This window comes from Cyprinus carpio, chromosome A1 (genome assembly GCF_018340385.1).
Source record: "Cyprinus carpio isolate SPL01 chromosome A1, ASM1834038v1, whole genome shotgun sequence".
In the NCBI taxonomy this organism is placed as follows: domain Eukaryota; kingdom Metazoa; phylum Chordata; class Actinopteri; order Cypriniformes; family Cyprinidae; genus Cyprinus; species Cyprinus carpio.
In genome coordinates this window covers 22,425,529-22,451,031 of record NC_056572.1, presented here as the reverse complement: position 1 = coordinate 22,451,031, position 25,503 = coordinate 22,425,529, and the positions used below count along the sequence as shown (strand labels likewise).

At 40.9% G+C, this 25,503-nt stretch overlaps 1 protein-coding gene across 2 annotated transcripts; it reads right to left on the bottom strand.

The window, feature by feature from the left end:
* Positions 1-22,308, bottom strand: LOC109103090 (OX-2 membrane glycoprotein-like). 2 transcript variants are annotated; one of them, XM_042757774.1, is made up of 8 exons: positions 22,127-22,308; positions 15,116-15,179; positions 14,777-14,852; positions 13,513-13,845; positions 12,528-12,857; positions 3,388-3,669; positions 3,161-3,236; positions 1-313 (listed from the first exon to the last, which is right to left on the bottom strand). In XM_042757774.1, the coding sequence occupies exons 2-7, from the start codon at positions 15,152-15,154 to the stop codon at positions 3,178-3,180; spliced, it is 1,119 nt and encodes a 372-aa protein (XP_042613708.1). In that variant the 5' UTR covers positions 15,155-15,179; positions 22,127-22,308; the 3' UTR covers positions 1-313; positions 3,161-3,177. The 2 variants fall into 2 exon arrangements, with proteins under 2 accessions (XP_042613708.1, XP_042613698.1); XM_042757764.1 differs by having other exon boundaries at positions 3,161-3,266; positions 22,127-22,306.
* Positions 22,309-25,503: the final 3,195 nt, after the last annotated feature.

Sequence of the window (25,503 nt, the reverse complement as noted above, 5' to 3'; positions counted from 1 at the left end):
TTCTGGCTATTGACTTCTCTGTGGTTACAGAATGTCAGCTTTCATATAAGTCTGCTCAGATTTAAGTTACTTTAACGATTATGATTCACTAGAGTTTAGCTAAGATAAAATGCTTTACTAAAATATACTGTCTATAATAAATAAGGCATTTTGTGTTGAAAGTGTTCTGATTAAATGTTTGTTTTCATACTGTTACACAGTTATATTAGAAGACATTGACTCAGATTGGTCTGTGATTCAGACAGAGGAAACACCGTTGTTTGGTCAGGGAGAACATCTGAACATAGCAGCATATCCTTTCATTTCAGTCAGCCTGAAGAAAGAAAAAGGAAAAATTAATGTGTTAACGTCCTAGAATCACAAAGCAAAAGCCTTCTTCAACAACAAAAAGTGTTCAATCTAATCCTCCAACTCCTACAGCTAATGTTTTACTTAATGTTCTCCATCCTGAGTTGATCCAAGACTGGGTTGAATGGTGAACAATGTTCCTTTATTATTCCAGTATCATAATATCACATACTTTTAAAACATGATGGTGAATTTAAAATAATTTCAGTCGTTTTGTTCAAGAAAATGTGACCATTTCCCCATGTACCAATGGTGCTTCCAATATGAAAATCTGGATTTTTAACAAATATTCCTTGTTTCTCTCTGTTTAGACAAACTAGTAAATTCTCAACTAAACAAGTTAGTACAAACAGTCAACTCAAACCGACTGAGCCAGAGGTTTACCGCTCACACACAGAGCAGTGTTTTGACAAACACCACAGAGCCACAATGTTTCCACTGTTCAGAGAATATATGAACAGCTCTGCAAAATACACTAAGATAAGAAAAGGTTTTAGATTCCAATACTGGAATAAAAACATAAATAAATAATGTCCCCAGCATGTCAAAAGTTACAGTGGCAAGGAAAAGCTAATCAAATATCTTTCCATTAAGCGGGAGAAAAATCATGGGAGGAAACAGGCTCAAACGGGGGAGCTTATCCTCCTCTGGAAACTTCAGACAAATGTGATAGCCTACTCAACATTTAAGGAACAGCAACACAGTTTTGGGCCAAATGGAATGAAGTATTTATTTTTGAAGGTCCAAAGAGTTTAAAAGTCAATATTAACATTTAAATTCTTTCTTCAAGCACATTACATGTCTTATTGTGAAAGATTCGTCTGAGCTTGTTATTACAAAGAAAAAAAAGTTTTTATTTACGATCTTTAAAATCTCAAAATACAACAGCCAAATAGCTCTGTAGACATCACTCTTACTCCATCCTGTGTATTAAACATTAAACATTTTAAACAAGTCCTAATGAATTAAATAATGTCCCTTTTCTTTTTCTTTTTTCTTGTTCCCGTTTATTTCCCGTTTCACTCATAAATAATTCCCATTATAGAAGTAAAATGAGTTGTAATCGAAATTCACATTGACTCTGTTTGTCACTTTTTTTTCCCCCTTGAAGCACATATTAAACGGTCATGGTATAAGATGGGCTTCTTGCAAGATACAGGAAGTGGTAACACCTTAGACTTCTTGTGGCTCAGCACATAAACGGGGCTCTGTAAAAACATACTTCACTGTTGGCTATGGTGTCACTATATTCTTTGCTACTATACTTTTTTTCTTTTTTTTTTTTCTGACAACAAAACATATTTAAGTACAACTTTCTGATGCACCAGGATTAAAACCATAAATTATGACTAAGCAGAAAAAATTTAGGACCACTTCACTGATTAGAAGTCATGTGTTTAGTGCAGTAAAGAGCAATAAGAGGACACCTCAATGAACACAACGTGAACAGAATGATTTGACTTCCCGTACGTGTGGCCTGAGGCACTTTTTTTTTCACTCTCTGAGGCCTCTTGTGCAGATCTAGCAGCTTTGGTTTAAACAAATACGAAATGTTTTTTTTCCCCTTTTTTGACCCTCTCGGGTGACCTGCAGATTCTAAGGGGGGAAAGTTGAAGAGAATGAAGCAGGAAGAAAGGCTTGAATAAAGAAGACAGATTGTATGAGAGGTTAGTGAGTCATTCTGGTGTCTCTCTCTCTATTTCCGGCTATACATGTCTCCAGTAGCTGTTTTTATCATCTCCTCTCTAAAAGGTTTCTGGGGTTTTTATTTACAATTGTGCAGTCTTTAACTTTAATAGGGTGAAACACAATATATCACATCTAAACCTAAATCACATCTAAAAATCTAAAAAGTATAAAATATTTACATATTACATTATTATAGGTATATTTTACTATTTGCATAATTATATTTTACTATTTCTATATGGAAATGTAATATGACATATGACCTATATCAAGAGTGATATTGCCATATACATTACATATAAGGCAATATATAATTTTTTGTAAGTTTTTTGAGGAAGTTTATAACAAATATAAAATCCCCATAGCAAAATTTTTAAATGTACATATATTAATAATATTTTTTACATTATATGCAACTTCATTGAAACAACATATGGGAATCTGTATGTTTATATATGTTTTTGTTAAAATAATATATAAAAATGTCTTTTAAATTTACTTATATAATATCAACATGTATTGATGGGTTTTAGGATGTGTCTACATGTACATGATATAAGATCAAATGTATTACACATATTTGTACAGACTAGATATGTTAATATATGAAATTGTTCAAATTTCTAATAGGTTAATATGTCTTACTACATATGACAATATATTTCATACGTGGAAATTTAATCTACATTTTACATTTGTGTGGCTTATATAGATATTTTTTTAACGTGGTGACTTGACCTACTTCTGTCCCCAACAATAAATGAAAAGCTAATTTACTACATGTATTATTATTTATTATATTCACATTTATTTAGAACTTCTTGTTTCAGTTAGTGTCAAAAGCCAAGGGTTTACAAACCAAACATTTACAGTTTTAGCCAAAGTAAACACTTTCTTCTTCCTGTGCTTTTTCTTGCACACAAACTTTTACATTCTTTCATGTGTACACCCGTATACTAAAAACTTATTATAAGCATGGATCTGACAGCCTTTATTTAAAATTTTATATAAACATTATTTAATAAATACTTTTTAATTAATACATTATTATAAAAATTGAACACACCCTGGGATTAAGCATTAAATTAATGTAAGTGGACAGACATTTTGTGGTGCTACTGACCATATCAGCAGGTGAAGTTAGCACCTCTTCAGGCAGATACACAGACATATGAGCAGCACAAGGGCCACACAGCTGGCTGAAATGAGAATGACATGGATGTTCCTATCTGCAACAACAAAAAAAAAAAACATATTAACTAAAAAAAATTAAATATTCCAAACCATCTAGAAACAAAACCATCAAGGCATAACAGGACAAAAATATCAAGTTGAGTACGTTTCACTCACATTTATTCAGAGACACATAGATTGCAGACTCAAGGCCTTGGTGACGAACTTCACACTTCACAAGTTTAGTGTCCAGTAGCTCAGCCTGCATTTGAATGGAACTGACCACCATTGTGGTGCCGTCCCCTAGCTGGTAAAATGATGTGACGGCAGGGCCCAGAGTTTGATTATGACCCTCCACGTTCCAGGAGATCTTTGCTGCAGGACGTGATACGGATGAGCAGTTTGCCTCAATAATGTCCTCTGATACGGTGATATAACTGGCCTCAGGTTCGGGTAGGACTAGGAAAATGACATAGTGAAGATTTTTAAATATGACTGTTAATCAGTTAAGCACTCCACTTGAATTAATTTCATGATATGACACTTAAATAATTACATTAATCACATATCAGTATATTTGCTGGGAAAAGCCTCCAAATCAACATAACTAAAAGACACCGGAACACTCAATAAACAAAGGTGAAATATCTTGAATATAAAAGCTTGAATATAATTAATCAAATGTGGGCTAGGGTGAATGACACCCACATATTTTCGGTACTTATGAATAAAATTAATGTTAACTTAAAATAGAATAAATATACAGTATTATTTATTTAGTTAGTTAGTTTAGGTACCAATGCTCACTATTAACTAGGTGTTAATTAGCATGCATATTATTACCATTTTGGCTGTTTATTAGTACTTATAAAGCACATATTAATGCCTTATTCTGCATTCCTTAATCTTACTCTTAACTTAGCAACTACCTTACTAACTATTAATAAGCGGCAAATTAGGAGTTTACTGAGGTAAAAGTCATAGTTAATAGTGAGAACTGGTCCTAAAAGTGTAACCAAATAATAATAATACATTTACATTTCGTTAGCCTCATAGCATAATTGCCTAAGTCATATTTCAATGTTTTTGGTAAACAAGAAAAAACAAATTTTTTAGAAATCACATTGTTCTTTTTTATTGATATTATAACAGTACATTCAACAAGATGTGTGAACAAGTATGCAAAAAGAAAAAGATCCATCATCAATTGCCTAACCAATAAAAGTGACTTAGGCAGAATATGCCATGACTTAGGCATTTTTTCTCTTACATAAAGAATGCAAACATAACATAACAAAAGTTGTTTTACTCTCCTAAATATAACCAAGATGTGTAAATTGACTTACCTAACCAAGTTGTTTCTTATTAATGTCTAACCTTAACCACTGTTTTCCTCTTTTCCACCCTTAATCGAAGTTCCACTTAGGTGCTGTGCAAACATAACCAAAGTTTTTTTATTCTCCTAAATATAACCAAGATGTGTAACTTGTCAACCCTAACCAAGTTGTTTCTTAATGTTTAACCTTAACCACTGTTTTTCTTTCCCACCAAGTTCCACTCAGGTGTTGTGCACACTCATTTTCACACTGTCTATTGATGAGGGAGGTTGTCATAGTACTGGTGGGCTACTCTTGGTAGTACTGGTTTCATTGCCTGCAAGTCATTGAATTTCCTGAGAGTAATTGGCAGTTGGGCAGGAAAGATTGGGACCCAGTGGAATGGTTCTTTGGGGATGTTGATTCGCTGAGGCAGGTCCTCCCATTCAGACTCAAAATCCAACTTGTACTGGATTTGACCATCAGCCAAGTACTGGAGAGCCCGGAGGCCATGGACTGTGGGGTCACCAACTTTTTTACCTGGTCGAATATTGGTTACGTAGGCCCCAGATAACTTCATGAACTCATTGTGGTATAGCTGGGTCACCTTGTATGGGGATGGATGTATTTGTGCAGTCTCAAAGATGACAATGTAATCACGTGGAGTGTGAATAATTTTGACGATGCGCCGCTCAATGAGGCTATGCATGGAGTCACACTCCATTTGTGTGTGGCCAGCAACCAGAAACTTTTGCTCTATGGTGACACCATGCTTCATGGCCAGATTAAGGTAGGTGTTGCTGATGGCACCACACCGATTTTGATATCCACAGCCATCACTCCAGACAATGACTTTCTCAATGTTTCCGTTGGCCTCTAGGATTGATTCGAAGTGTTTTGGACTGCAGATGGGCAAAAACCTCACTGCTGAGGGAGCCTTCATGCTCTTCCCAAACGTAACAATATCCATCTTTGTTGTTCATGTTGAAGCAAGTAAAGTTGTGCATCTGTAATTTAGTTTTGTAATACATTGTACTTGCTTTTGTCTTGGGGCACAGAAGAACGCATTGAAGGTCCATTGTCCACACTGAAAGTTTGTCACTGGATTCCTTTTTATCCTTAGCTTTTTCAGCTTGAGCCTGAGCCTTTAATTTCAAGTGAGTAGTAAGGGTATCCTGATCTGTATTTCCTACCTTGGTGCTGACACATACATCACACTCGTCTTTTTTTGGTATGAACACGGAGTAATTCGGCTCACTGAACACATTTCGAAAATATGTCTCACTCACAGCACGCGCTCCATTTTCAACAGCAGCTTTCTGATATTCCTTGTGAAGATCACTTAGAACTGTTCCCCGGCTCCAGGAACTTCTTTTTCCTGATAGGAGGGAACCTGACGGCAGTAATGGGATGGGACTGTAGGCAGTCCAGAGAGCCATTCTTTCAGGAAGGTCTGGTCAACATCTGATATGGGCACACATGGGCCAGTCTTGTTGATCTTGGGTTTTACACGGATCAGTTTTGGATTTTAACCATGATCCGATGGTTCTGGGGGCGATGCCAAGTGTTGAACAGAAAAGATTCTTACACACAGGTAGTTTACGTCTATCTGCCAGTTGCAGGTGGTATAATAGGGACGTTGTTCTCCTTGATGCAACACCACCTTTCTTCTGTTTTATGGGCACATTTTGGACTGGAGTCTGGATATACAGCTTGCGTGTCTCCCAGAAAGGCATGGACCAGAAATTGTTGAAGATATCTGTTCTATGCTCTTCAGTCAGTAGTTCACAATTTCGTTTCTCTGACTTTAAGCAGTGCTGTGATGTGCAGGGTGGGCCCATGGTCTTTGGTGGTCTCTCCTGTCCCATTGGATTCTTGTAATTCTCCCCTTAAGACGCTTCTACTTTATCAGCTCTCGCTTCCACATATCTGGCCTTGGGCGCCTATGACGTTGAACAGCAGAAGTTTCAAGTACATCTCCTGCATCTCCTTCACTGACAGCTCCTTGAGCTGTGTCTGTATCACTACCATTATCTGGGCTGTCATCTTTCTCAGGTCTATAGTCCTCATCCAAGACAGTGTCATCGATTTCACTATTTGACGATAAATCAGGATCTGATTCACCTCTGGAGGCTTTACTGGCTGTTTCCTCTTCTATCTGTTGCCCCATGTCTACGTCTTTACCTTCTTTCTCAGGTCTGCTCTCATCTAAATCCTCTAACTCCACTTAGTCATTTAGCAGAAGCTTTTATCCAAAGCGACTTACAAATGAGGACAATGGAAGCAATCAAAAACAACAAAAGAGCAATGATATATAAGTGCTATAACAAGTCTCAGTTAGCCTAAACGCAGTATACGTAGCAAGGGCTTTTAAATAATATAATAAATAAAAAGAAAACAGATATAGAGATTAGAGCAAGCTAGTGTTAGAGGTCTTTTTTTTTCCACCAGGAGGGAACATTTAATTTAAAAGTCCGTAAAAGTGACTTTGTGTTTCTTTGGGATGGCACAATCAAGCGACGTTCACTTGCAGAACGCACGCTTCTAGAGGGCACATAAGTCTGAAGTAATGAATTAAGGTAAAGGGGTGCAGAGCCAGTGGTGGTTTTGTATGCAAACATCAATGCCTTGAATTTTATGCGAGCAGCTATTGGTAGCCAGTGCAAATTGATAAACAGAGGTGTGACGTGTATTCTTTTCGCCTCATTAAAAATTAATCTTGCTGCCGTGTTCTGGATTAATTGTAAAGGTTTGATAGAGCTGGCTGGAAGACATGCCAAGAGAGCATTGCAATAGTCTAATCTTGGACAGAACAAGAGCTTGAACAAGGAGTTGTGCAGCATGTTCCGAAAGAAGGGGCCTGATCTTCTTAATGTTGAATAAAGCAAATCTGCAGGACCGGACAGTTTTAGCAATGTGGTCTGAGAATGTTAGCTGATCATCAATCATAACTCCAAGGTTTTTGGCTTTTTTTTGAAGGAGTTATGGTTGATGTGCCTAACTTGATGGTGAAATTGTGATGAAACGATGGGTTTGCTGGAACCATAAGCAGTTCTGTCTTGGCAAGGTTTAGTTGAAGGTGATGGTCCTTCATCCAGCAAGAAATGTCTGTTAGACAAGCTGAGATGTGAGCAGCTACCGTCAGATCATCAGGTTGGAATGAGATGTAGAGTTGAGTGTCATCAGCATAGGATTGGTTTTGAGAGGCTTGTTTCTGATTGTCAGGTTGTAATGATGTGTTGTGTTGAGAGAAGTGAAGTGGTCCAAGAACTGAGCCCTGAGGCACCCCAGTAGTTAGATGTTGCGTCTTGGACACCTCACCTTTCCAACATACTTTGAAGGACCTATCTGATAGGTAAGACTCAAACCAATGGAGTGCGGTTCCTGAGATGCCCTTTGTTAGTAGGGTTGACAGGAGGATCTGTTGGTTAACCGTGTCAAAAGCAGCAGATAGATCAAGCAAGATAAGTATTGAAGATTTGGATTCCGCTCTTGCCAGTCTTAGGGCTTCAACAACTGAGAGCAGGGCAGTCTCAGTTGAATGTCCACTTCTGAAGCCAGATTGGTTGCTGTCAAGGAGGTTGTTCTGTGTGAGAAAGGTAGAGACTTGGTTGAATACAGCTCGTTAGAGTGTTTTTGCAATGAAAGGAAGAAAGGAAACTGGTCTGTAGTTCTCTAAAAGAGATGGGTTGAGGGTGGGTTTCTTAAGTAGCGGAGTTATACAAGCCTGTCTAAATGATGAGGGAAAAACACCAGTGTGGAGGGATATGTTAATGATGTGAGTGAGTGCAGGTACAACTGCAGGAGAAGGGGCTTGAAGGAGATGAGATGGAATAGGATCAAGCGGACAAGTAGTAGGATGATTAGAAAGGATGAGTTTGGAGACTTCTGCCTCAGAGAGTGAAGAGAAGGATGTGAATGAGTGTATGTTTGCTGGTGAGATGTGCTTGATGGATTGTGGTGTGGAAAATTGTGCACTGATGTTTTTTATTTTATTAATGAAAAACGTGGCAAAGTCGTCTGCTATTACTGTGCGTTCACACCGCCAGCATCGAGAGCGTCAAAGTGGCCAGAAGTCATTCATTTTCAATGTGAGCCGGCGTCGAGCAGCGGCGAGGAGCGGCGCGGTGCGACTCGGCTGTTGAGAGCGTCGAGGAGAGTTGAAATCAGGGCAACTTTATGGTAATGAGCTATGACGCGGTTGGGCAGCAACCAATCAGAACGTTAGAAGTCCACCGCTTGAGATGATTCCAGAGAACACAGCTCCGACCACATTAGTTCTCAAAACAAAAGGTTGATTATTGCTGTGGCGGGTTTGCAATAATCTATGATGTGTCCCTGTTTGCGTACAGGGACATAAAAAAAATAAATTAAAAATGATACGTGGACCAAGGTGTCTGAGATTGTTCATGTTCCTGGTAAGTTGCTGATGTGCAGTAACGATATTAATAGGAATAATAATCTAATGATATAATAAATAATACTAGGCTACAGTAGTCCCAGTTTACTTTAAAAAAAAATCTTGATTATACTTACATTAAGTAATGTTTATACTTGATTATTTTAACTTAAGTAACATTTTCAATGCAGGACTTTTACTTGCATCAGAGTATTTTTAGAGTGCTTTATACATTATTAGGTAAAGGATCTTAATACTTCGTCCACAACAATATTTAATGAGGTTAACTTATAACGTTACCCTCATTGTAGTTAGTCTGCACAAGTTTAACAAGTTTGTTTGCTTTGCGGCCGCTTTAAATAAACGATAAGCATTCGATCTACGTCAGAGCGTCAGAGCGCTCACGAATCTTTCTGCAGCGTTGTGAGCAGAGTGGCCAGAGCGATTTTTGACACTCTCGACGCCGGCGGTGTGAATGCACAGTTAGAGATGAAGCAGGAGGGGGAGGAGGAGGACAAAGGAGCGAGGAAAATGTTTTAAAAAGCATGCGAGAGTTAGACGAATTGTTAATTTTGTTATGGTAGTATGTCCTTTTAGCAGTGGAGACATTAGCAGAAAAGGAAGAGAGGAGTGACTGATACACATTAAGGTCAGTAGTATTTTTGGATTTCCGCGCCACACAACCCTTTCAGCAGCTCTAAGCTTAGAACGATGTTCGCGTAGAACATCAGATAACCAAGGGGCTGAAGGGGTGGTACAGGCTGGCCTGGAAGACAAGGGGCAAACAGTGTCTAAACAAGATGTAAGAGTGGAGCAGAAAGTATGAGTAGCACTGTTAGCATCAAAAGATGCTAACAGTTTAGGGGAAGGAAGCGAAGATGAAACCATTGTAGATAGCCGGGAGGGTGAGAGTGAGCGTAGGTTACGTCGAAAGATGACATGTGAAGGGGTAAGTGATGTGTCAGGAACCATGTTGAGGTTAAGAGTGAGGAGGAAGTGATCTGAAGTGTGCAGTGGAGTAACCAGTACATGATCAGTGGAGCAGTGTGGTGTGTAAATAAGGTCCAGTTGGTTGCCTGATTTGTGAGTAGCAGTAGTTGACACTCGGTTGAGATCAAAAGAGGCAAGCAGAGTGTGGAAGTCAGCAGATAGAGGTTTATCTAGGTGGATGTTGAAATAACTAGGGAAGTACCATCCTCAGGAAAGGTTGAGAGCAGCACATCTAATTCATCCAAAAAGTTACCTAGTGGTCCTGGGGGTCGATAGACAACTACAAAATGTATTTTAAGAGGGTAGGTAACAGTAACTGAATGAGATTCAAAGGAGCTGTTGATACCCAAAGATGGTAAAGGATTAAATTTCCAATCATTAGAGATGAGCAGACCAGTACCTCCACCTCTTCCAGTCAAACGGGGGGAGTGGAAAATGAGAAATTATTGGAGAGTGCTGCAGGTGTAGCAGTGTCCTCTGGTTTGATCCAGGTCTCTGTCAGGGCCATGAGATTAAGCTTTGAATGACTAATAATAGAAGTAATGAAATCGGCTTTGTTTACAGTAGACTGGCAATTCCAGAGACCAATAGAAAAAGATAGTGTATTAGCAGACATAGTCAGAGTGTGAAGGTTGTTAGGATTGCGCTGCCTACTATAATAATAATAATAATAATAATAATAATAATATATGTATATATATATTTTAGCTAGCTGCCAAAGCAATGTTTCTCATTTTCAGTTAGTTTAACCTGATGTACTGAAATAACTTAAATGAAAACTGAAAAAAATGAATAAAAACTATAAAGACATAAAAAACTATTATAAATGACAAAAACACAACGAAATTGTGTTTTATTAAAACTTTAACTAACATAAGGCAGCACAACTTCAGAGAATATAAAAATAAACACAAATTAAAAATATTAATAAATACTAAAAATATTATCTTAATGATACTTAACTAGCACTTATAATTTCACCTTGGCCTGCTGACAAGTGAGGACCATATCTATCTTTAATTTGTTTTTGTTCCATATCAAAGTACTTTTTTTTTTTTACAGATGCATTCAAACCTTTATTATCTGCTAATTCCATCAGTAATTGCAGTAAATTAACACATTCAATTTACAGTCCTAATTTTAACATTTATTTACTTTTTAAATCTTTAGACTTAAATTCCATAGAGATATCTTGTGTTCTTTTGGTTGCTGAGATAATGTTCAGCTGGGAACCCTCACAACAGTCCAAAGTGTGCCAAATATGTGAACTTTGTATATGTCCATTACAAATACTGTACTGGTCATGCTGAACTTTTCTTTGTTGTATTGTAAGTTCTAGCTTCATTCAGAAGACAAAAGAAGGCACTTGTGTTGTTATGCTGATTACAAGCCGTCAGACGTTGGTCATGTCTGCTGCAGACTCCATCAAAGGGGGACTCTGTGACATAAGTCAGATAAAAGAGAAAGAGATAAATCGCGACAAGACGAGGGGAGAGTGAGGCTCTGTCCACTTTTGTGACTCTGTGAGCTCTTTGGTGACAACAGCCAGACTGTTTGGGGAAGATCAACAGAGGGAAAGCAAACACAATGGAGCTCTGTTCTAGAGGAACAGAAACGCAGTAATCACACTGGCCCTCATCCGAATCTATCCACTAAACTAAAACAGTCAAGGACAAGCATTATAACCAGTGTCAGCTTTGACTGATTGTGAACTTCCTCCCCAAGAAGAATTTACCTTGAAATGAAAGGGATGTTTTCAACAGAGTAAAAAAATCTTGACGCTAATATCACTATTGCAAAACAGTTGCATGAGATAATGTAGCACATTTTGTTATCTCTCTGTAATTTATTGCGATACTGCACCGGAACTTCATTGAAACAGGAAATGCCACAGTGTATTTTCAGAGTGAAATCCATCAAATTAAACTAACAGTTGACCCCCAAAAATTAAATGCTATCATTTACCCAAATAGTACAACAAAAAAGCATCATATTTGTGGTCCGTATGACTTCTGTCCTAGTTCTCTTTAGTGCTTTCAGTTACTGACTCAATTCAGTCACAGGTTTTGAAGTTAAATGTTAAACCATGCTAATTTTAGTCAGTTTGTCATACATAATTATCATATGGCTTCTGAAGACTTGCAATATAATAGTATGAGTAGTATGGTCTACTTTTATAATACTTTTATGCATGCTTTTTGAAGCTTGAAGGTTTCAGTCTCTATTCATTGTGATTACATGGAAAAGAGCAACCAAAACAGTCTTCAGAATTTCTATTTTAATATTAAATTGCATTCCCTAATTATTCCCTTACTACTATTTTTGAGGTGTTTGTGTGTTTTTACACACAAATACTTTCTCTCTCTCTTCCTCTACTCTCACTGGGACTTTCACTGTTACAAATTGCATTTTCAATTTCATGATTCAATCCTAATATATCAGACCTGAACCAGATTATCAAGGTTTTGAGGTTTATTAAAAACTCTGACAGCTGTGGGGGAGCCTCCCTGTTTTTTTGCCAAATATTTTAGAGACCATTCAAATACATATCTTTCATTTTAAAGCAAATAAACATGTCTATAAGCTCTGTCATTACTGCCATTTGAACTTACCATAAACAGAGAGACAAGCTGTCTTGCTCTTAATGCCATCTGGATACGTGTGAAACTCGCAGGTGTAACAGCCCTCATCCTCTGTCTGAGCCAGATGTATGGAGAGCTGGGTTTGCCCAAGTGATGGATTTAGAGTGATCCGACCCTTGAAAGGGGTCTCAATGATGGGGCTGTCATTCTTGGCATAAGAAGCAACAATGGCGGTGTCTCCTTGCTCAGCTGTTTTTTTCCATAAAACCTGCTGGACTCGCTTACTGAGAATATACTTGCACGAAAGAGTAACAGGCTTTCCACTCACAACTGTTTTATTGTCCATCATTACCACCGTTGCTGAAAGGAATACAAATGGAAAAGTGAAGAGATTTTACATGACCATGACCATTTACATGACTTGGTGACACTGTATGAGACATTTCTCTAAATATTTTCTCTCATACAGGCCTGGAAAGACATGAAAGTGAGTAAATGATGAAAGAATTTTCATTTTTGGGCGAACTATCCCTTTAAGACTATGCTCAGTTTAATATTTGGAAAATGTGCGGCACTATATATTAGCATACGTTCATTGCCTTCACTTGTTATCAACACTAACTTAGGCTGATAACATGAAACTTATCACAAACCCAGTGGGAGTTTTTATCTGATGTAGAGTCGTGTGGTTTTTGTGATAGTTTGTTGTCAGTTTTTTTACGTAAAAGAGGTCAGGCAGGATGGTGGTTCTCACCACTTCCTGTCAGGGCACTATTTATAACTAATCGTCGATGTCTTTTGAGCAACGTGTAATAACCACCAATAACATCATGAAACCATCTTAGTGCAGGTCTAAATAATAGTGTTTCCTATGCTACATTTTTGCAGTCTCTTTGATGAGTAATATTTCCTTCTAAATTCATATTTTCAAATTATCAGTGGGGAAAAATATCAAGAGCACAGAAACAAGCTGTGGGTATTTTTAGAAAGCTTGAAAGTGATTACCAAGCCTCACCTGTAAGTGAAAGACATATCCTTCCTCTCTGCTGCCCGGTTGGGTACACATCAAAAAGACAGTGATAGCAGCCTTCATTGGCTGTCGCGGCTCTTCTGATGGTGATGACACTGGTGTGAGCTTGTTGACCTGCAGTTCTCTGTGAAAGCTCGACTCCATCCACTTTGGTGACATGGCCTTCCTTATCAGGCTGATAGTGTATTATAGTTTTATTTGCCATGTCTAACCACAGTACTTGTTTTAAAACCTCTCCTGTCTCCATGGTAATATTACAGGCCAGCATGAAGGGAAGTTCAGCCATCACCTGCAGATGAGGTGGTGCAAGGACCTTACCTAGGACATATTGACAAATCTGATATAATTTAAAATGGTATACAAAAAAATAAGCATTTTAAAATTAACATGTTTTTATTTTGCTAATTTGAGGGGGCTTACAGTATAAAATGTCAGAGTGATACAACTGTCCTGATATCATAATATCAAAAAATAAAAATATCAGAAAAATTAACTATTAAAACACTGAAGGTCTTGACAAAAAAATTAAATAACAAAATAAAAATAAAAAAAAAAATGTTAGAAGCAAAAATGCTTCGCTGCTTATTTAAAAAAAAAAAAAAAACTGTTTATGAATAAACCTGCCTAATAAAAGTCATGTGGCACAACCAACATGCAGAAAAGAAAAAAAAAAAACAGTAAATTTATGTCATAATGCAGACATAGAAGCTTGTTTCTGCAACATGATAATAATAATAATAATAATAATAATAATAATAAAGATAATAATAATAAAATCAATCGTGGCTTTTTTCTCACAATTCTAAGATTAGATAAGACTTTTTTTTCTCAGAAATTTATTCTGCGGTGGAAAACGTAATTGCGAGGTGTAAACTCATAACTCAGAGAAAACTGAAATATAAGATATAAGATAAGACATAAGATAAAATATTCAGAGATATAAGATATAACCTCAGATAAGTAGACTCAGAACTGTAATAAAAAAACATGTTATTACATTTAATGGTTACACTTATGTAGTCATTTGGTTTAATCTCTTCTGGAAAATGGCATAAAACCATATATAAAAAAATAAAAATAAAACATAAAACCAACATGAACACAAAGAATACATTTCAAAGAACCATCTGCTATATTTGTTTTAAGATGTGTCCTTTCCTTTATCATGGACACTCTTATATGTCATTGACCCACATTCTGCTCTAGATCTTAGATATTCTAATGCTAAGAAAGGAAACCAAACAGGCACCTTGTAGTTGAGAGAGCAACATCAGTGTCACACAAACTTGCAGAGATATTGCAGAGGTAGATCCACACATCTTGACCTGCAAGATCATTTTAAGTGTTGGTCAATAAAGTAATGGGCCAAACAAAATTTCAAGTTAGACAAGTAGTGTTTTACCATACAGATTTCCAGAAACTATCTATATTAGTCATGATGTGTATTAAAGCAGACTCTACATAAACAAGGTTCACAATGGCATAGTTCATTACAATAATTAGGGCGGTGATACCCGAATGAGCACTGCTGCATTGTGTGAAACGTCTAAAAAATATACAGCACTAACAGAGAATTCAAGTTACTTACAGCCACAGATTTGTAAAGAGCAGACAGTCCATAAAACATCAGTTCAGCTCCTTGACAGCCATTGCTTTGTAATAAAAATAAAATAATAAAATAAGATTATTAATAAAGATATTAATAAAATAACCTGAACTTTCAAACAAATAAGAAGTTGTTGTTCTGTGTGCTGCTAAAAGATACATTTCTATTTGGTAGCATACAGCTCAGATTCAAATCTGACTTCAAGGATATATTTGTCCTACAAGTCTATTTATTTTGGAATTTGAGGATTCACTGCGCTATTTATGGTATTCTCAGTGGTAACAGTGCCATTCAGCAATTTTGGATTGTTTGGAAATGTGATTGTTATTTGCCAGGGTTATATATGGCATGAAAAGCAAAATCTCCAACCACCTGCATCCTGCGTCAAGGTTTATTACCTTTCTGGCACTTTAACAACAGTTTAGCTGTTTAGGTAGGCTACCATCAAACTACCACTTTATTGTCTAGACTAACATTAACTTATAGCTTCTCTTGCCCTTTACACAAACTATATGATTAAAATCACTCGTGGCTTAATGCTACCGTCACGTGCTATCGGAATTATTGTATATACAAGTTTCTTAATCGGAAATTAAATGTGAGCACCTCTCAAGTCGTATACTAGGTGTCAGGGTGCGGGCTAGACAGAGGACTCAGATGCAGAGTAGGGAAAAGGAGAATCTTTATTCTCGCCACAAAACACAAAATAACATAAACAATAATCAAATGCTCTGGCGCACACAGAGATCTCCGAGCTGGCCGGCACACTGCGGACCACTCGCGCTGCCGGATCTCCGAACTACGGATCCTTAGACGGGAAAACAGAAGGTGAGAATGCAGTTTGGACACCACACAAACCACGGGCAAAGACAAAACAATCTACTCACGATGACAGACAGAGAGGCAGAGACATATAAGGGAGCTGGGGAATGAGCGACAGGTGGGGAAGACTCAGCTCGTGATCTGCGCACCCCCACCACGATCAGCGCTGATTGCCCAGACCACGAGCTACCGAACCGACAGGACAACACAGACCGCAGGGGAAGCTGAGAAGGCACCCTGCACCGTGACAGTACCCCCCACCTCAGGGACGCCTCCTGGCGTCCCCGGAGGACTCACCATGACGTTGATGAAATTGATCAATGAGAGCGCGATCCAGAATATCGCGAGCCGGAATCCAGCATCTCTCCTCCGGACCATAACCCTCCCAGTCTACCAGATATTGATGACCTCTACCCCTACGCCTCACATCAATGAGCCGCCGTACTGTATAGGCTGGCGACCCCTCGATGAGCCTAGGAGGCGGAGGGGCAGAGGTCAGGGGCTGAAGGGGGGAGCGAAAGGCGGGTTTGATCTTCGAAACATGGAAAACCGGGTGGATCCTTCTAAACTGAGGGGGCAATTTGAGCCGCACTGACACCGGACTAAGCACCTTGGCAATAATGAACGGTCCAACAAATTTGGGTCCCAGTTTTACGTGAGGGCAGTCTGAAGTTAATGTCCTTAGTAGACAACCAGACTCTCTGACCACACACGTAAAGTGGGGGCTTAGTACGGTGACGGTCCACCGATACCTTGTTCCTCTCACCAGTCTGAGTGAGGGCTTCTCTGGCGATCCTCCAAGTACGGAGGCATCTCTGAATAAACGCATGCGCGGAGGGAACAACGGCATCGGATTCTTGAGAGGGGAATAAAGGTGGCTGGTAGCCTAAACAGCACTGGAAGGGAGACAAACCCGTAGATGACACCGGGAGGGAGTTATGCGCATACTCTACCATGGTCAACCTGGAACTCCAAGATGACGGTTCAGCAGACGCCACACAGCGCAGAACTCTCTCCAAATCCTGGTTGGCACGCTCGGCCTGACCATTGGTCTGCGGGTGATATCCGGAGGATAGGCTCGCAGTCGCTCCCAGCTGTCGACAGAACTCTGTCCAAAACCTAGACACAAACTGGGGACCCCTGTCAGAAACCACGTTCACTGGGAGGCCATGAATCCGGAAAACGTGATCTAAGACAATAGTCGCTGTCTCCCTCGCTGACGGCAACTTGGGGAGGGGAATAAAATGGACCGCCTTTGAGAACCTGTCCACCACAGTGAGAACTACCGTCCTGCCACTAGACGGAGGCAAGCCAGTAACAAAGTCCATCGCTATGTGTGACCAGGGCCGTGAAGGGACCGACAACGGCTGGAGTAGCCCTGCTGGGGGTCGATTGGATCCCTTACCCGTAGCACAAATAGGACAGGCCGACACAAACCTTCGAGCATCCTGCGCCACGGACGGCCACCAAAACCGCTGCTTGATTAACCTAAAAGTACGAGTTGCTCCAGGGTGGCAAGCTAGACTAGAAGAGTGGCCCCACTGTAGTACGCTAGTTCGGACTGATTCGGGTACGAAGAGCAGACCCTCTGGGCATCCAGTGGGAACAGAAGCGTCGCGCAGTGCGGTGCGGACCTTGGACTCCACCCCCCAGGCGACCGCAGCCACAACCCGTTCGGGATGCAAAATGGCCACAGGGAGGGTGGGTCTAGCCTCCGCCTCAAAAACCCGCGACAGCGCGTCAGGCTTACCATTCTTAGAGCCGGGGCGATAAGAAATGGTAAACCTGAAACGTCCAAAAAATAATGCCCAGCGAGCCTGCCTAGAATTTATTCTCTTGGCGGTGCGAATGTACTCCAGATTTTTATGATCAGTCCAAACGATAAACGGAAATCGCGCTCCCTCTAACCAGTGCTGCCACTCCTCCAGTGCCAGCTTGACAGCTAGTAACTCCCTATTCCCGATGTCATAGTTCCGTTCCGTGGGGGTTAAACGATGAGAAAAGAATGCGCAGGGATGTATTTTCTCGTCCGAAGATGATCTTTGAGACAAAACTGCCCCAACCCCCAACCCCCAACTCCGACGCATCCACCTCCACAATGAACTGATGAGACGGGTCAGGGGTCGTTAAAATGGGCGCCGAAATAAATAGACTCTTAAGGTTCTCAAACGCAGCTTGGGCCTGCGACGACCAACAGAATTGTTTCTTTGTGGAGGTGAGATCAGTCAGAGGGCGATCTGGCTAAAGTTCCGAATGAACCGCCTTTAAAAATTGGCAAACCCCAGAAAGCGCTGGACCGCTCTACGACTATCTGGGGTGGGCCAATCAGCAACTGCCTTTACCTTGGCGAGGTCCATTCGGATACCCTCAGACGAGAGAATAAATCCCAGGAACGGAACCGAATGTGCGTGAAACTCACACTTCTCCAACTTAACGAATAAACGATTCTCCAGCAGCCGCTGGAGCACTCGCCTGACGTGCTGGACATGATCACGCTCGTTCTGGGAGAAGATCAGGATGTCATCGATGTAAACAAAAACAAACCGATCGACCATGTCTCGGAGCACGTCGTTGACGAGTGCCTGAAAGACCGCCGGGGAGTTGGAAAGCCCAAACGGCATAACTAAATACTCAAAATGCCCCGTATGGGTGTTAAAGGCGGTCTTCCATTCGTCCCCCTCCCTAATCCGAACCAAGTGTTAAGCACTGCGGAGGTCCAACTTCGTAAAGATGGTTGCCCCCTGAAGGATCTCGAAGGCCGATGACATCAACGGCAAAGGATAACGATTCTTTACCGTGATGTCATTCAACCCCCGATAGTCAATACAGGGGCGCAACGATCCATCCTTCTTCTCCACGAAGAAGAACCCCGCCCCGGCTGGAGAGGAAGAGGGACGGATAATGCCTGCTACCAGAGAATCATGTATATACCTCTCCATGGCCTCCCTCTCCGGACCCGACAGAGAGTAAAGATGCCCCTTAGGTGGAGAAGTGCCTGGCAACAGGTCAATCGCACAGTCGTACGGGCGGTGCGGAGGCAGAGATGAAGCTCGGGACTTACTGAAAACCGCTCTCAAATCATGGTAAGCCTCCGGTACATCCGCCAGGTTAACCAGCTCCTCCTGCAACACAGAATGAGGCAAAACTGGGGAAAATGCAGCACCCAAACACTGAGCTAAACAGAAAGGGCTCCACGCCAAAATAGAACCACGGGCCCAATCAATATGAGGGTTATGTTTAACCAGCCAGGTGTGACCCAACACCACTGGAGCGGTGGGCGAGTGAATAAGGTGAAATTTAATCTCCTCTGCATGATTACCAGATAAAGTCAGTGTGACAAACGGGGTGGTGTGGGTAATATTAGTGAGATGGGTGCCACAAAGGGTCCTGGCAGAAATAGGTTCGGCCAGCGCGACGGCCGAAATCCCCAGACTTGTTGCCAATCTGGAATCCATGAAGTCACCCTCCGCTCCAGAGTCAATCAATGCAGAGGGTTGGAAAACAGCTCCCCCAAACTGTACTGAAGCTTGAAATTCTGAACGGCCACCAGGTGGCAGTCGAGTAGTAGTGACGCTCACCCTGCGCTCTCCCTTGCGTGAAAAGCGTCGTCCTGCCACAGGGCACGCCGCTACCACATGACCCGCCTCACCGCAGTAAAGACACAGCTGATTCTCCAGGCGACGGCGTCGCTCTCCTATGGTCAGCCGCGCTCTCCCGATCTGCATAGGCTCCTCCTCCGGGAGGATGCGGCGTTGAGATATCGTGTCACATGCTGCTCCACACGCGACCCCGGTGAGGTGTTCATGGGGAATCCCCTCTCTTCGGTGCCGAGGACGGAGAGTAATCCGGTCGTCGACCCGAATGGCGAGGTCGATAAGCTCATCCAAGCCAGAAGGCAGCTCCAGAGAATATATCTCGTCCTTCACATGCTCAGCCAGGCCGTGGAGGAAGTGATCCCAGAGAGCCTTCTCATTCCAGCCGCAGGACGTGGCGAGCGTGCGGAACTGAATGGAGTAACCAGACACCGACTGCTCTCCCTGCTGAAGCAGCGACAATGCTCGTGCTGCTTCAATCCCGCGTGCTGAGCGATCAAATACCTTGCGCAGCTCCTTCGAGAATGCCTCAAACGACACACAACAGTCATGCTTGCTGTCCCACATGGCCGTTCCCCACTCTCTCGCTTGACCCACTAAGAGAGTGATGACGAACGCTACCCTGGATTGCTCCGTGGGGAAACAGGAAGGCTGGAGAGTGAAAGTTAGCGAGCACTGGGACAGAAATGACCGACATGAGTTGGGCTCACCCGAGTATGGAGCGGGCGGATTAAGTCGCGGTTCCGCGTGGTGAGGAGCGGGTGGGACAGACGGGGCTGCTGAAGGGCTGGCCTGCAGCTGGTCAAGCCGTTCTGCTAGCTGGTTGAGTTGGAGAGAGATCTCTGAGTAAGCGCGCCGAGAAGCCGCGATTTCCTCCTGCTGACGACCCAGTAGAGAGCCTTGCTGCAGGAGAGCTCGGCGCAGCTCCGTCTCCTCTGCTGAATCCATTCTTTGGTGAGTAGATTCTGTCAGGGTGCGGGCTAGACAGAGGACTCAGATGCAGAGTAGGGAAAAGGAGAATCTTTATTCTCGCCACAAAACACAAAATAACATAAACAATAATCAAATGCTCTGGCGCACACAGAGATCTCCGAGCTGGCCGGCACACTGCGGACCACTCGCGCTGCCGGATCTCCGAACTACGGATCCTTAGACGGGGGAAAACAGAAGGTGAGAATGCAGTTTGGACACCACACAAACCACGGGCAAAGACAAAACAATCTACTCACGATGACAGACAGAGAGGCAGAGACATATAAGGGAGCTGGGGAATGAGCGACAGGTGGGGAAGACTCAGCTCGTGATCTGCGCACCCCCACCACGATCAGCGCTGATTGCCCAGACCACGAGCTACCGAACCGACAGGACAACACAGACCGCAGGGGAAGCTGAGAAGGCACCCTGCACCGTGATACTAGGAAATTCAGAAATAATTTTGATACCAGAGTTTCCGAGTTGGGTGGGCCATAAACTTTAAACATGGTGGAGGGGACATTGCTGCCGTCAATGCTACTCTCACAACAACTACATCACTTTGTCTTGTTGGTAGTAGTGTATTTATAGGCTGTATATGAACGATCATTTGAAGCATATTGTATGTTTTATAGGCAGTGAAATAAGCATGTATTTGACCGAAATTCCAGAATTGTCAGCAAACTGCATGTGTAGCACGGTGAATGTTTATATGATTGTAAACCAATGGGATGCTACATTTTATTCTTTCTGACAACAAAGCTCGTAATCACGAGTTCACAAGTGGGAAATAGGACATTTCTGATAGCACTTAAAGGCAGCATAACTCTGCCAGTAAATCAACAGAAAGAGTGGTTATTTTTGGGCCACATAGCAGATACTTCCAGGCAGCCACACACCCCTGATGACCTGAAATGAAAGATCATGGTTGGGCCCTTTTTTTATTTTATTTTGTAGGCCACAACCCATAAAAAAAAAAAAAAAAAAAAAAAAAAAAAAAAAAAAAAAAGGTAAGAAAGAAAGAAACTATTTTCTCTATTTTTATCATTTATTAATTTGCTTTAAATTCTACACAAAGGAATCTGAAACATGGTTACATTTTATGATAGCATGTAGCCTACATTAAAATTATAGGCCTATTATAAAAAGTATAAAAGTTTTATATTATGTGTAATGATCTGAAAGACAGTCTTGATCTGTTGAACAATATACTGTATTACGTAATTATATTTGTTAATCTGTAATCCAGATTGAAGAATCATTTTCTGAATATAAAGTCTTTGCAAAATATGTGATATAGACAATTCAATCAAGCTTAATGAAAAAAACAAAACTCAAGTTCCATAACTAAAGTAATTTATAGAAATAATGAAGAGAATGCATACATAGACATGAAACAACCTGTGTAATGAAATACATTTCGGGTCTACTTTAACTAGTAACATTTTTAATTAGTCGATTAAGAAAATATGGATTATTATTTCTGTATCTTAAGAAGAAAATTAAATGGTTGCAAAAACGTAAGTAGCCTAAATTAAAACTTAAGCCCTTAACTGCTTTGATTTCACCTTTATTAACAAACTAGTGTTAAGAATAAGCGACTCACCCTGCAATGCATGGCTGCGTTCATCCGTACTGTAAAAACACAGGCGTTGGCAAATCCAGTGGCTCCAGTTATTCTGGCATGTGTGAGATTCGGGATACGAATGGAAGTGGAAGTGAGGAAGATCGGGCATGCAGTCGTGGAAAGCATAGCAATCAGTGTTTAGTGAGGCCCAGTGACGTTCAGTGTATGGAAGCGTGCAATTACTAGACCGAGTAAACAGCGACATCTAGTGGTGTAAATGCCAGGCGGACCCAATTAAATATATACTGTATACAGTGGGTACAGAGAGTATTCAGATCCCCTTAAATTTTTCACTCTTTGTTATATTGCAGCCATTTGCTAAAATCATATAAGTTCATTTTTTTCCTCATTAATGTACACACAGCACTCCAAATTGACAGAAAAACACAGAATTGTTGATATTTTTGCACATTTATTAACAAAGCAAAACTGAAATATCACAAAAAGTTCTATCTTGATCTCATCAGTCCAGAGAATCTTATTTCTCAGTTTTTTTTAGCAAACTCCATGCAGACTTTCATGTGTCTTGCACTGAGGAGAGGCTTCCGTCGGGCCACTCTGCCATAAAGCCCCGATTGGTGGAGGGCTGCAGTGATGGTTGACTTTCTACAACTTTCTCCCATTTCCAGACTGCATCTCTGGAGCTCAGCCAGAGTGATCTTTGGGTTCTTCTTTACCTCTCTCACCAAGGCTCTTCTCCCTCGATAGCTCAGTTTGGCCGGACGGCCAGCTCTAGGAAGGGTTCTGGTCGTCCCAAACGTCTTCCATTTAAGTATTATGGAGGCCACTGTGCTCTTAGGAACCTTAAGTGCAGCAGAATTTTTTTTGTAACCTTGGCCAGATCTGTGCCTTGCCACAATTCTGTCTCCGAGCTCTTCAGGCAGTTCCTTTGACCTTATGATTCTCATTTGCTCTGACATGCACTGTGAGCTGTAAGGTCTTATATAGACAGGTGTGTGGCTTTCCTAATCAAGTCCAATCAGTATAATCAGTGTCTTAGGTCTTCTTTGTCGCATCTTCCTCTTTATGATGGGCCAAATGTTTTCTATGGGTGAAAGATCTGGACTGCAGGCTGGCCATTTCAGTCCCCGGATCCTTCTTCTATGCAGCCATGATGTTGTAATTGATACAGTGTGTGGTCTGGCATTGTCATGTTGGAAAATGCAAGGTCTTCCCTGAAAGAGACGATGTCTGGATGGGATCATATGTTTTTCTAGAACTTGGATATACCTTTCAGCATTGATGGTGCCTTTCCAGATGTGTAAGCTTCCCATGCCACACGCACTCATGCAATCCCATACCATCAGAGATGCAGGCTTCTGAACTGAGTGCTGATAACAACTTGGGTTGTCCTTGTCCTCTTTAGTCCGGATGACATGGAGTCCCAGTTTTCCAAAAAGAACTTCAAATTTTGATTCGTCTGACCACAGAACACTTTTCCACTTTGCCACAGTCCATTTTAAATGAGCCTTGGCCCAGAGAAAACGCCTGCACTTCTGGATCATGTTTAGATATGGCTTCTTTTTTGACCTTTAGAGTTTAGCCAGCAACGGTGAATGGCACAGTGGATTGTGTTCACCGACAATGTTTTCTGGAAGTATTCCTGAGCCCATGTTGTGATTTACATTACAGTAGCATTCCTGTATGTGATGCAGTGCCGTCTAAGGGCCCGAAGATCAGGGGCATCCAGTATGGTTTTCCGGCCTTGACCCTTACGCACAGATATTGTTCCAGATTCTCTGAATCTTTGGATGATATTATGCAATGTAGATGATGATAATTTCAAACTCTTTGCAATTTTTCTCTGAAAAACTCCTTTCTGATATTGCTCCACTATTTTTCGCCGCAGCATTGGGGGAATTGGTGATCCTCTGCCCATCTTGACTTCTGAGAGACACTGCCACTCTGAGAGGCTCTTTTTATACCCAATCATGTTGCCAGTTGACCTAATAAGTTGCAAATTGGTCCTCCAGCTGTTCCTTATATGTACAATTAACTTTTCCGGCCTCTTATTGCTACCTGTCCCAACTTTTTTGGAATGTGTAGCTCTCATGAAATCCAAAATGAGCCAATATTTGGCATGACATTTCAAAATGTCTGACTTTCAACATTTGATTTCTTGTCTATATTCTACTGTGAATAAAATATAAGTTTATGAGATTTGTAAATTATTCCATTCCATTTTTACTCACAATTTGTACAGTGTCCCAACTTTTCTGGAATCGGGTTTGTATTATTATAGGCTAAACAATAAACATTAGGCTAAATAAGTTATTTATAAGCTATTTATTTTTGAAAGCATCCTGACAGAATTTTTTACACAAGTGCCTAAAACATTTCACAGTATACTGTAGTTTTGCAGGTGGGTGTATATATATATATATATATATATATATATATATATATATATATATATATATATATATATATATATATATAATATATTTATATACAGTGCCCTCCACAATTATTGGCACCCCTGTTCAAGATGTGGTCATGGACTTCTAAAAATTCTCCTTTTTTTTAAACAACATAGAACCCAAATGCAAAAAAAGAGAAAAATCCAACCTTTATTTAAGTACATTAGTTTGGTGGTAAAAAAACAATCACACATTTAGAAAAAAAAAAAAACTTGAAATCATGTGTCGCATAATTATTGGCACCCCTGATGTTAATACTTTGTACAACCCCCTTTTGCCAACAAGACAGCACTTAATCTCCTCATATAACATTTCACAAGATTGGAGAACACAGAGAGAGGGATCTTTGACCATTCTTCTTTGCACAATCTTTCTAGATCATCCAATGTCCTGGGTCCTCTCTTATGCACTCTCCTCTTTAGCTCGCCCCACAGGTTTTCGATTGGGTTGAGGTCTGGGGACTGAGATGGCCATGGGAGGACCTTGAGTTTGTGACTGCTGAACCATTTTTGTGTAGATTTTGCCACATGTTTTGGATCATTATCCTGCTGAAAGACCCAATGACGACCCATCTTCAGCTTTCTGGCAGAGGCCATCAGGTTTTTATTTAAAATGTCCTGGTAGTTCAAAGCGTTCATAATGCCATGCACCCTAACAAGGTTCCCAGGGCCTTTGGAAGAGAAACAGGCCCACATCATCGCAGAACCTCCACCATACTTCACGGTGGGCATGAGGTGCTTTTCGGCATACTCATCTTTTGTTTTACGCCAGACCCACTTAGAGTGTTTGTTGCCAAAAAGCTCAATCTTAGTCTCATCTGACCAAAGCACACGATCCCAGTTGAAGTCCCAGTGCCGCTTAGCAAACTCCAGATGTTTACGTTTGTGAGTGTTAGTGAGAAAAGGCTTTTTCCTTGCATGCCTCCCAAACAGCTTG